This window comes from Carettochelys insculpta, chromosome 6 (assembly GCF_033958435.1).
Source record: "Carettochelys insculpta isolate YL-2023 chromosome 6, ASM3395843v1, whole genome shotgun sequence".
Taxonomy (NCBI): domain Eukaryota; kingdom Metazoa; phylum Chordata; order Testudines; family Carettochelyidae; genus Carettochelys; species Carettochelys insculpta.
In genome coordinates, this window is record NC_134142.1 from 105,916,788 (window position 1) to 105,929,227 (window position 12,440).

General features: G+C 40.7%; 1 protein-coding gene across 12 annotated transcripts in view; it reads right to left on the reverse strand.

Annotated features, from left to right (window-relative positions):
• The window catches only part of ABCC8 (ATP binding cassette subfamily C member 8), a 125,920-nt gene that overhangs the window by 99,268 nt on the left and 14,212 nt on the right, over positions 1 to 12,440 (reverse strand). For 11 of the 12 annotated variants that reach the window (XR_012646026.1, XM_074997747.1, XM_074997751.1 and 8 more), the window contains exons 4-6: positions 8,178 to 8,344; positions 5,671 to 5,913; positions 2,163 to 2,351 (exon numbers count right to left, since the gene is read on the reverse strand). Coding sequence is in view for 11 of the 12 variants with exons in the window: in XM_074997747.1 (XP_074853848.1) it covers positions 2,163 to 2,351; positions 5,671 to 5,913; positions 8,178 to 8,344 (599 nt within the window). In the remaining variant the exon portion in view is untranslated. The remainder of the gene's footprint in view (positions 1 to 2,162; positions 2,352 to 5,670; positions 5,914 to 8,177; positions 8,345 to 12,440) is intronic. The other variant, XM_074997752.1, reaches the window with a different exon arrangement.

A 12,440-nucleotide genomic window follows, 5' to 3' on the forward strand; every position in this document is an offset into this window, starting at 1 on the left:
TCCAAGACCTTCAGACCCATCTCTCCTAGGCTGAAGAGAACAGAGACTGTCCCTACTATAATAATCACAGTAAAAACAATAGTATATTTAAAAAATTCTAGTTCCCCCTCACCCTGAAAAAGGCACCTCTGCTCTTGGTTGCTGGTGTTGAAAACTCCACATGCCTTTGCAAAGCCAACTTATTTAACTCTATTATGTTTTTGGAGAAAGATTCCCAAGAATTCTCCCTTATTTCACTACTGCCACACTCGAAGTCTACAAGCTAGATCTAGTCTACGTAAGGTGTCACAAAGGGGCTTTAAATGGGCATACTCACAATGTGAGGGAATGCCTGGCTGGAATAAAGCTAGCATAGTCAGTTGTATGCCACTCCATCAAGATCTGCGCTTCCTCTCCACTGGACAGAGAACAGCGAATGCCAGAGAACACTGCATTCAAGAGGCTCCGAACTTGCATAATTTGTAAAAGTCCTGAGGCTGCCCCTCCCTTGCACTCAATGATCATAGGAAGATATTAAAAATGGCTGGATGGGATTCCATTCAGAGTTTAACAGTGCCAGTCTTGAGATTTCTGTAGTGAGGGATCATTAGTTAAAGCTTGTTAGGGGAAGTCAAACAGAGCAGAATCAGAAATTGCCTTCACTCCAAGCAAATTCTACAGAACATTTTGCAGCAATATCAGTAATCATTCCCTAGGGTCTGTTATTTTTATTTGCATTGGCTACCGTTTTACAATTCTCCATTGGATCCATTTTTTACTGTTCTCAACATTAGGATAAGAACCACAAGATAATGGATTGTTGTTGGATAAATTAATGATTGCTTCTAAGCTTAAAATCTTTGTCGGAAATGTCCCCTCCAAAATATACAATGCATTTTAATACATATTCTGAGGACTGACTGAAAGTGCATTGGAGTCAATGGCTACATCTACACTAGTGAGTTTTGTTGACAAATTTGCAGATTGTCTACACGCAAAACGCGTTTTGTTGATAGTCTGTTGACAAAACTTGGCACTTCTGCCAACAGCATTCTGCCTTTCCGCAATGAGGAATAACGCCTTTGTCAACAGTTTCTGTCAACAAAAAAGGTGTGTAGGTGTTCTGAGGGGCCCTCTGTCGACAGACAGGGCTTCCGTTTCACCAGGCAGCCCTGTTTGCTTAGCTTCTGGTTGGCTGTTCTGTCCAGAGAGCAGCCAGGTAATCTGGCTGCTCTTTGTCAACAGAGTGGATTGCTCTTTCAAGTCACCTTTGTGTGTGGTTGTGATCCGTCAACAGAAGTTTTGCTGGAAGAGCTCTACCAATAGTAACTGCTGTGGACAGATCACTGTAGTGTAGACATAGCCATCAAGATTTAGATCAGGTCCTTACAGGAAGCAGTGTTATATTAAACAAAAGAAAAAAAAAATTAGTTAATAGTACACATTATGATTCTTTCCTAGGAATGGTACCAACCCAAATTAACTGTAGAGTGAGAAAATGCTTATTGTATTTTGTTCCTGAGAACAGTCAAGAAAGAAGTATTTTTTCTTGCATTTTATTCCCTTGGATAGCATCCTCTAAGATTCTCATAGTTGACCTTTCAAAGATGAGCTCCCTCAAGACACTGATGGAAACTCTTTGTCATAGCTCAATTTCCCTGGCCTTTGCTTTTATGATAAAAGCCTGCTGCTGTTTCAGTCCTCTAAGGCAGCCCATGTTGTCAGAAAAAAAAAAAAGAAAAATCTGGACCTCATCCTCAAAAATCAACTTCGCCCTTTTTAGAGCATAAGGTCTTCAGGGCGGGTACAGAGACTCCAGTTTCAAGAAAGCACTTAATCACATACTTAACTCAAACTTTCACTAAAGTCTGTCAGAGGGACTTATGTATATGCTTAAGGACCATCCTGAATAGGGATGCTTTTCTGAATTAGGGCCTAGACTTACGTGTGTGGACAGCACCGAGTACATTCTTGCCACCATGATAATGATAATAAATAATGAACAATAATTCCAAATGAGTAACCAAAATACATTTCAGAGTGGTGCTCTGTATATATCAGAGGCCAACCAAAGTATGGTCACTTAGTGCCTAATCCAAAATCCACTGATGTCAATGTTAATATTCCAATTAATTTCAGCAGTCTTTGGATCTGGCTCTTAGTTAAGATATTCTGAGTCATACCTGTGGACGGATGGTGTTGTTTCCTTTTCCAACGTGGTGAACGATCCCAGAGATACAGAGCGGACCAGCAAACCCAAGCAAGTCAGCCAGAATACGGAAAGTGCTGCTGAGAACTAGTGGTCTCCCAAATGCACAGCAGAGAGCACGCCAAATTGACTTGGATCCTTGTGGATATGGAGACCTTTTGCTCTGCTCAGAATTGAAAAAAAAAAAAAAGCACATAAAAAATTACATGTAAATACAATTGATATTTTAAATTTAAAAAATTAAGTCCTAACCCCAAGTGTAGATAATTTATAATATTGACTTGATAAGCAATAACCTCTGGGTTGGGTTGAGCTGGGCAGGAGCCACAATTTTTTTCCTCCCACAGGAAAGCCCACAATTTCAGAATTTATTTTTGTTCTGAATTAGAATGAACAATAAAATTAAAAAAAAAATTCCCATGAAATGAGGTTTGACCACATATGATATTTTAAATTAAATTGTTTCATTGCAATTTAGACTTTTCAGTTTATAGTAAAAATTGCTAAACAAAAAAAAATTGGACAATACCATTTTGAAAAAGAGATGGTTTTGGGAAAATATAGCAACAAATATGTTCATAAGGTTGAAATGAATGCTACATTTTTTTCCAAAATAAAATTTTGTTTCTGTGCAAAATTACAAGTTTGCCAAAACAAACATTTTTGACAGCTGAACACAGCACTGGAAAAATTTCAAGCAGCTGTACTGTGGGGCTTGTGGCAAAAAGGAGGGGAAATTTTTCCTAAACAAACAGGAAACCTAAGGGTAGGTAGCCACAAAACGTACTTTTCCCTAAACAAACAGGAAACCTACAGGTAGGTAGCCACAAAACCTACTTATGCTGATTTGGGTTACATGAACAGTAATACAGTGATTTGCTGACGTAGTCTCACATTAAAAGACATTTTGTGTTACAATACCCAGGAGATTTGTGTGCAAATTTCATATAGTGTTCAGTAAGACTGGCTACACTGCTCTACAAGGAACAATGAGAGATCTTCTGTCATAGAGACAGAATTCTCTGTTTGCCCACTGCCACGTGAGGTGAATTTGCTTAGTAGTGGCAGAGCTGCTTCTTCCTCCTCCTAGTCCCTTACTGGACACTGAGGCTGCATCTATGTGTGCCACTTCGTCCGGAAGCAGCATGGTAATGAGCCCTCCAGAAGATGCTAATGAAGTTCAGATAAAAATTTCCTGCACCTCATTAGCATATGGGCACATAGTTCAGAGTCTGGGAGAAGCTCTTCCAGACTCCAAAATACACATGTAGACATGTGGCCTGCATGGATCTTCCAGAAGGAAGCCCTCCTTCCGGCAGCCCCTTCTTCCTCAAAATTTTGAGGAAGAAGGGGTTGCCAGAAGGAAGGTTTCTTTCCAGAAGATCCCCGCGGGCCACACACCTACATGTGTATTTTGGAGTCCAGAAGAACTTCTCTGAACTTCACGCCCATATGCTAATGAGGCACAGGAAATTTGCATCCTCTCCTCATTACCATTTTGCTTCCAGAAGAAGCAGCACATGTAGATGCAGCCCATGGGAATAGGGAGGAAACAGTTCTTGGAATACCACATAGTCCTTAAATAGGCTGCCTTACTACCTCTTATACCACCACACACACATAAGTGGCACGTGTTGGTCTCAAGTGAAGACTGTCAAAGTAGTTCATTTCAGACTTAATCCTTGTCATGTAACATGCCAACAGACCTGTCTGCAGGCCTGCAGGCCTTAAAGAACAGCCTGCCGGCCTCACAGAACAAGAGTGGGAACTTTCATTCCTGTGGTACAACCAAGTTCCCATCCCTGTGTTACAACCTGTTACAGTCTTGGACCCTGTGAACATAAACATGAGATAGCCATATCATCTCCTGACACCTGCATTTAGAAGTGAGAACCTAGAGAGAACCAGTACCCAGGGCAACCTTGTCTTCAGCCCCATGAGTACGCTAAAAGTGGCATTGAGCCAGTATGCGCATACCCAGTAAACAGCTAAGCGATAAAATCACTGTAAGGTCCTGCCCTACCTGAAACAGCAACGAAGGGTCCTGTGGCACCTTATAAACTAACAGAAAAGTTTTGAGCATGAGCTTTCGTGAGCACAGACTCACTTCATCTGATGAAGTGCATCTGATGAAGTGAGTCTGTGCTCACGAAAACTCATGCTCAAAACTTTTCTGTTAGTCTATAAGGTGCCACAGGACCCTGCGTTGCTGTTACAGATCCAGACTAACACGGCTACCCCTCCCATACTTGCCCCTACCTGAGTTTCAACTGGGGACACTCAGCTTTAGGAGCACTCTTGACCTTTTCCCCAGCTGGAGCAACATCCACCACAGCCCTGATGTGAGGCACTTTGGGACTGGAACTCCCCGTGGCAGAAAGGTACGTAAGCATTCCAAATAGCCTCTTGTCCAGATAGGTATACATTTCTCTTGTACTTTGTACATCAATGTGTATCTTGTGAATGATTTGCAGTATCTTGGAGTAGATAAACTTAATAAATTACTATTATCCCTCATTGGCTCTGTGTTGAAATGAATCCCATAAATCCTGTCCAGCCTTGGCCTTGGGAGTTGACAATCCTGAACATTTTTTTCAAGAAAACTCATACTGATCTCAATAAAATTAGTCCTGTAAGGTCCTTGTAAGACTAGTTACACTAACGTCAGATTCCAATTAAGAAGCAAGTTAACCAAACTTCAGAAAACTATAATCCATAGTTGTGCAAACCACCACATTTCCATAATTGCACATGCAAACCTGCCATCCAAGCATTTGCACAAGCAAACAGCCCATTACATGCACATCCAGTTGTAATCATTCACAATCACTAAAACTGCAGTAAGTGCATACACAAATTAAGCAGCCAGCTGCGTACCTGAATTTGTGCAAACCAGACTCCTAACTTACACCATGTTTCCACTTATATTTCTATAAGGTTGTGGCTACACTAGCTCCACCCCCTTTTGAAAGGGGCTTGCTAATGAGCCACTTCAGCAGATGCTAATAAGGCACTGCCACGTATATGCAGCACCTCATTAGCATAACGACAGCCGTGCGTGTTTCAAAAGTGCCGCTTTCTAAATGCACACACTGCTGGTGTAGACAGGGGCCTTTCAAAAGGACGCACCCGGATTTCAAAAGCCCCTTCTTCCCAAAACCAAATGGGAAGAAGGGGCTTTCGAAGTCCAGGGGTCCTTTCGAAAGGCCCCTGTATACACTAGCGGCGAGTGTTTCGAAAGCAGCACTTTCAAAATGTGCATGGCCTCCATTCTGTTAATGAGGCGCTGCATATGCATGGCAGCATCTCATTAGCATCTGCCAAAGTGGCTCATTAGTGTCCCCTTTTCGAAGGGCAGGGCTAGTGTAGCCACAGCCTAAGACTTTACTGTGTTACTATAAAAATGTAAGAAGATCTTTTAAGCAAACTGTAAACACCACACATACTTGTAGACAAGCCCACACCCCTTTCATCCCTCATACCTTTTGTGCTTCAAAAGCCTCATTAAGGCGTATGTAATTTGTCAGTGCTCTCATGGCAATAGGCAGCTTGCCTATGGCTTTCAAATCTATTGGCTTTTTATGGGCAGTCTTGATGAATGTATTCATCCACCAATATGTTCCTTTGGACAGCAGATTCACAAATGGCTGTAGGAACCGAACTCCAAGATCCTGAAGATCCTCAGGCGGCTTTACCTCTTTGGGGGTTTTGAAGAAAACATATCTCTGAAATTTAAAAATCCCACAAAGTATCACATTGAGTACATGGAAAAGAACTCCCTCCTTCCCCCCCCCAAAAAAAAATCTGTACAAGATCTGATACTGAGACAATAAAAAAGACCCTGTTTGTGCAGGTGGAGTGAATAGCCCCTGAGTGTATGACTGGGATTTGCAAATTGACTAATGAATGAAGTTCCTCACTCCTACTGAATTTCAGTCAAATTTGGGCACCTAATTGCCTGGCATTGCTTTCATAATTTCAGCCTAAAAAAGACAAAAAAATTCAAGCTCTGAAGGGAGCCCACAGAAATACTGTACTTTGTCTGCAACTTAAATCCTGGCCTGGTAAAACATATTAAAAGATCAGTGAATATTTGCAATATTTTATGTTGAAGTCTACACTGAAGATTCTTCAGCCCAGTGTTGCAAACTGCACAGCAGAATATTCCCCCACCCCAACCCTTACAAAACTTTTACAGAGAGACATTACAATTAAACTGGACATGGTAGTTGCAAATATTTCCATTGGCTTCAATGAGAGAAAGATCAGGCACCTGGACTACGAAGTTTCATACCGCAAGGATCAAAGTTCTTATGCTATGTATGCCTTATTTAAAAATATCTTGTGGTACTATCATTAGGGAGTTTTGCTCAGACACAGATTACATGAAATGGTGCATCATTTCTTAACATGGAATTTAATATGCTGCTGTGTTGTTATTAATTACATAAAATTATATGGATCCAAATTCAGTTTTTAACTAATTCTCATGCAACACCAGAAAAATCAGCAGGTTAAATGGGTGTAAATGAGAGGAGAAGTTAGTCTATGTGTTTCAGTTTTTCCCTTCTCTCACATAACATACAGATCTATGTATATGGGTAAATCTGTTCAGCAGATCCATTTAGGGTTTGAAAATGACTGAGATGGTGGTCTGAAGCATCATGTTCAGAAACAATAATTCTATGTTTATAAGAAGGCCTTGCTTAACCCAGGTTTTAATTTATTGGTGTGATTTCTTTTCTTCCTATTCAACAGCCATGTCTGAGAGCAGGGAAAATGACCTTTCACTGTTGTCTTTTTACTTCCATTTTGAAAAAGGATTTTACTGAAGATCCCGTCCAGTGATCATTTAAAATAACTGTCACATCTGGCTGCTGTTGGAGGGATTTTTTTCCCCCAACAAAGCAAGAGCAGTGACAAACAGAATATTCTACTTAACTCTTGATTACAAACTACAATCCATTGTGTTATGTTTTGTTTCTGATCTAGTTGCCTTCAGTGATTCTGAATTGTCAGAAACAAGGCACTTCATGCCTCAAAGCTTGGAATGAGCTGTATTATATATATTATTACCATAAGCTATATTATTGATTTTAGCAAGCCACGTATAAAAAGTTATATCTTTCAATTACATATTCAAAATAAATATGAAACTAAAAAAAACAGCACTATAAAACGAGCCATGGAAATGATCAGCTGTTGCTTAGTCTCCTTTGTGGTTGCTACATTTCCCTACATTTCATGTACAAAATTACATTAAAAGAACTATATTTATAAGCAAGGCCCTGTTGGTGTCGTAGCTGACTCTCATTATTTCATGAGCTGACACAACATTTGTCACTTTCCAGATTAATATTTAACTTCCCATAGTTTGGTTTATACTGTATGTTCTCCTGAATGTCTATAAGCAGGCAACTTTTCCTTAATGTCTAGTTTAATTCCATGCCTTGTTCATTGAGTCAGTCAAGTGATGATGAGGTGGTCTGGATCATAAATCAGATAGTAAATTTCAAACCTGTCCATCACTAGGGGGTTCTGATTGTGGCCATAGCAAAAAGGAAATAATCAGAGAAGATTCTCGAGCACCATGATAATAAAATAGTAATAAATAATAATAATAATAATCACACTGTGTGTGCTCTTGGAGACAGGAAAAGAACAGATGCTCTGTATGGGTGTCACTGAGCGTTCCCTGAGAGAAAGGACTATCCATTTCATGGTATCTTTAATGATTTCTGAAAACCGACACTGTCAGCCACACAAGAAACACCTTTTCAAAATAAAATGGATAAATTCATCTTGACGTGTCAATGCAATGGAGTCAAAGGAGTTTGCAATAAAGATGAATTTGGCCCCATCACATTATCCAGGATCTACTTCAGACTGATTTTTGTATCTCTCGCCTAGGAAATCTATTTCAAATTAAGCAGCCAAGAAAAATAAAACGAAGAAACAGAAATAAGAATTACCTGGAAGTTTAACTTACCCTCACCCTGATGACATTTATTTCTACAACTAGCAGCATTCCATATAGAATAACCAGAAGTCCCGTGAGGCAAAATCGAAGCTGAGAAAATCCAACCCCATTATCACAGAACTTTACAAATTTGATAGTTTTGGTTATAAAAGCTAAGGTCCAGTAGAACAGCAAGGCTGCCAATACATAAATAAATAAAAAAAAAACAACACCAAACATCAGTCAGCACTGAGTGTGGGAAACATTATTTTAGACAAAATTATAAGATGTTAAATCGTGATGCAGAAGTGTAATGACAAGCATGCACATAAAACTAGACAGGGCACTTTTTACTGTCAACATGGACACCAATTTAATTTCCAAGAATGTGAATAACAGGATGAAGTTTGGGTCTGATCCTGCTCCTACTATGTTTGTGAAACCATGGAAATTCCTGAAGGAGGAAAATCTGCTGGTGAAAATTATCACCTGCTTGTGAAGGTATGCCCATAAAAATCCTTCCAAGAGAGTGGTGCTGCTTCAGTGTGGGAGGCCCTGGGGCCCAACCCCAAAGCTTTTGGCTTCTGGGGAGTCCATGGGAATTCAGTTTGGATGTGGACTTACAAATTCCGCTTTCCTTACCTGTGCAGAACTCTACTTGATGTAAAAGACAAAAGCCACCAAACAGATCTGAGAAAAAAATATCCCCTAAAACTACTGCTTTCCTCACCCTTCATATACTATGCAAATTCCATAGTTTGTAACACAGAATCTACAAACAAATAAAAGGAGATGGAGTTTGAGTAGAAAACTACAACTTTTGCAGAGTATGGGTTGATTGCAGAGTACGTCTTATCCAAGACTGTAGTAACCTATAGATAATAACTTTCACCAAGAGGCTCTGGTGACACTGAAATGCCAGGAAGGAGTTTATTTCATGTAATTCCTCATAACCCTAACCCTAACCCTAACCCTAACCCAGCTCCTGCTGGAAGTAGTCTCACTGAAATCAATTGGCTTCATTAACTGGGCAGGATGAGCAAAGGGGTTACCCTCACATTTGTTTTTATATGTTTAACATCAGATTGGTTTATTCCCTCTGACAGCAGAACAGTAGAAGGAGAAAAATGCAGAGAGTAGCACTTCGCAGCCTTCTCTCCAATTCTCCTGTTGCAAGACTAGGGGTGGGAGGTTTTCAGCTCCAGCTTCCTCAAAAAGCTAGATGGTTCCCAGGGGATCCATGAAAATCTCAAGAGTACACATCAGGACAAGGCACTCAGATATCACAGAAAGGGGAAAGGGATGAAGACTCGGGTCCATCTGATCACATTTTCTGTACAGGAGTGAGATCTATGTGCGAAGAGTCTCCTGATTGACAGAATCTGGGGTGAGGGGCACGTGATCTGGCCCATGGTCTCCAATGCTATTTCTCTTAAGTCAATGGCAAAACACCCATCTATTACAATGGGAGTAGATGGAACACTATTGGAGTCCCCCTCATATACTGTAGCATGTGTAATGTTTATAGTAATGCTACAAGAGAACAGAAGCTCTGTGTTTCATTAAGACAGAATTTCCATGGGCTACAATTACTTATTAAAGCTTAATGACCAATATATTGTATAGATTTTACTGCTGAATGAGTTGTCAGGGAAACCTGGTCCCCTTGTAGTAGGAACAGGACTGTAAGGAAAAAAAATCATATGGTCAGATCTTCAGGACTAGCTTTTGGTGGCTGGTGCAACTCAGGGAAAAAAAGGGTGGAATGACCAATTGTTTATCTACTGCTTATAGGATCTGGTTACCCTTTCCCTGAGGGCCCTCACTGGCTCCCCAGCTCTTACTGAATTCAGAATTATCAACTGAATTCTCAACTTCAAGGGTTCAGCATAATCTCAGAGCAGACATGCAGGAAAGGGCATTTATTTCCTGCTACTCTTCCTTGTGGTTCAATTCTCTCTCTTTAATGAGCTCTCTACTCACTTCCATCTGCTTACCTCTTTCAACCTGATTCCTACACTTGGAAAAATCTCCTACTCCTTCTCTGCCACATATCCCTGTCTTTCCTCTTTCAAATCCCTCTTTAAAATCCACTTCTGGCAATCCTTCCTTCCTTGTTCTACTCGTAAATTCCCTGCTTCATCTGTACCATTGCTTTCTCTTTTTCTCATCCAAACTGACTTTATCTCACTTTACAATTCCTTTAGGGTTGAGAATGTATTATAAGTCAGTGCTTCTTTTTTGTACAAAAAAACAAAAGAGGAGCCAGTACAGCTCCTTGCCACCCTCCCCACCCACAACTGGGTTCCTGTAGCTGGGGCTGGCAGAGGGCGCCAACTCTTGGCCCTGCTCTGCCACAGGGCCAGCAGGACTCAGGCTCCTGATTTGTTGCAGGGCTCGGTGGCTCTAATTCCCAGCCCCGTGCTGCTGTGGGGTCCATGGCGGCTTCAGCTCCCAGCTGCCTCCCAGCCCTTATGCTGCAGCAGGATCAGCACAAGCTCTGGCTCCCAGATGCTCTGGAAAAAAGTAATAGCACTCCATACCAGCACATACTGTCACAAAAAAAGCACTGACCTTACTCGATATTTTGCAAGCACTACATAAATGTAGGGTACTATATTTAAATTTAAAGCATTTGTATTACTGAAGAGGGCCATTTTTTCTTTGGGAATTAATGTACAAGTCTCTATGACCAATTTTCCTAGTTGCAGCATTCATTTGCTGAAGCTTCTAGATAAGTAAAAAGCTTCTCTTTTACCTGAGTAGGCCCGCTGTGCAGGCTTAAAAGGGTCTAAACCTAATACCCTCAGATAATGGGTTGTACAAGCACTTGATGAGAAACAGCCTCTGCCCCTAAGAACTTGCAATCTAACTAGACAAGACAGAAAGGATTGGAGAAAAAGTGTTATGATCCCCATTTTGGTTGTAGGAAAACAAGGCAGAAGGTATATTAGACACCTGTAGCTGGCCTGTGCTAGATGCCTTGAGCTAAGGCAAAGGGACTGCTTCACTGCAGTGTAGACATATGGGCTGAGGCTGCAGCCTGTGCTTTGGAATTCTCCCACCTTGCAGGGTCCCACAGCCTGGGCTCCAGCATTAGCCTGAATGCCTACACTGCCGTTAAACAGCCCCTGAGTACAAGCCTTGTGAGCCTGAGTCATCTGGCACAGGCCAGCTGTGGGTTCTTAACTGCAGTGTAGACATACCCAGAGAGATTAAATTGCTTGCCTAAAAATCATACTGGAAATCTGTGGCAGCACTGGGAATTGAACTAAATCCAGAGCTTTAACCACAAGAAGACCATCTTTCCTCTTTAGTCTTCCTCTTTCTAAAATTACTTCTTCTATGGTCACATTTTCTTACATCTTCATTTATTGGTTCATCCAGTTGCTGAATGCTCAAAATTCCTGCTGATGAGTTACCAGGAGTTACAGGACTGTAACATGCCTATGAGGTCTGCAAAACCAAGCTTTTAAGTAAGCAACAATTAATGAACTGCACTGTGTCTTTTTAGAGAAAAAAGCCCTGAGCATTTGGCACCTTAGGGGAAATAGGAAGGATTTCCTTTTTACAAGACAATAATCTAATTCTGAGGAAATAAAATATGAGACTAACAGCCAAGCAGTGATAGTAATTAGTGAGACAGATTGCAGTCAGGCACAGTGAAGTAGCCCTTCTGCTATGAATACAAGCAAACTATTAATTTATTAAAAGGAGTATGGCTCTCCCTATGTCTGCCCAACTTAATGCTCCCTACACGGAAAACCCCAAATGTTATCCAAATCTTATCTGCTACTAAATTTGATTTTTAAATCCATAGAGACAAATGTGTGGTTTTGTAGCTGTTAAACATTGTGATCAGATACTATAATTCTGTTACATATTCTGTAACATTGAGAAAAGATGAGGTTTTTAATGTACGTATACCTCATCTATTTTTTTGCACAACAAGACAAAATATGCTTATAAATGTGACTATTAAAACTGTATTCTTATTGTGTCCCTATTCTGCAACATAATCTTGAAAGCCACCAAATCTGGCCTGATTAATTCCCCATGGGCCTTATGAAATTAACACTGGCATTGTCAGTTTTTCTGCAGATTTTGGTAGACTTTGAGTCAAGCTCTGTAAGACCCTGATTTTCATTCTATTATCTTCTAGGAGCTATTTGCAAATTCAGGGCCTGACCACACAATCTAAAGTGCCCTGGAGTACCACTGGGCTGCTACATGGGCATAAGGGTCAATTTGTGTGGCTCCTATTGCAGAATTAGGGCTTTATTCATTTATGTA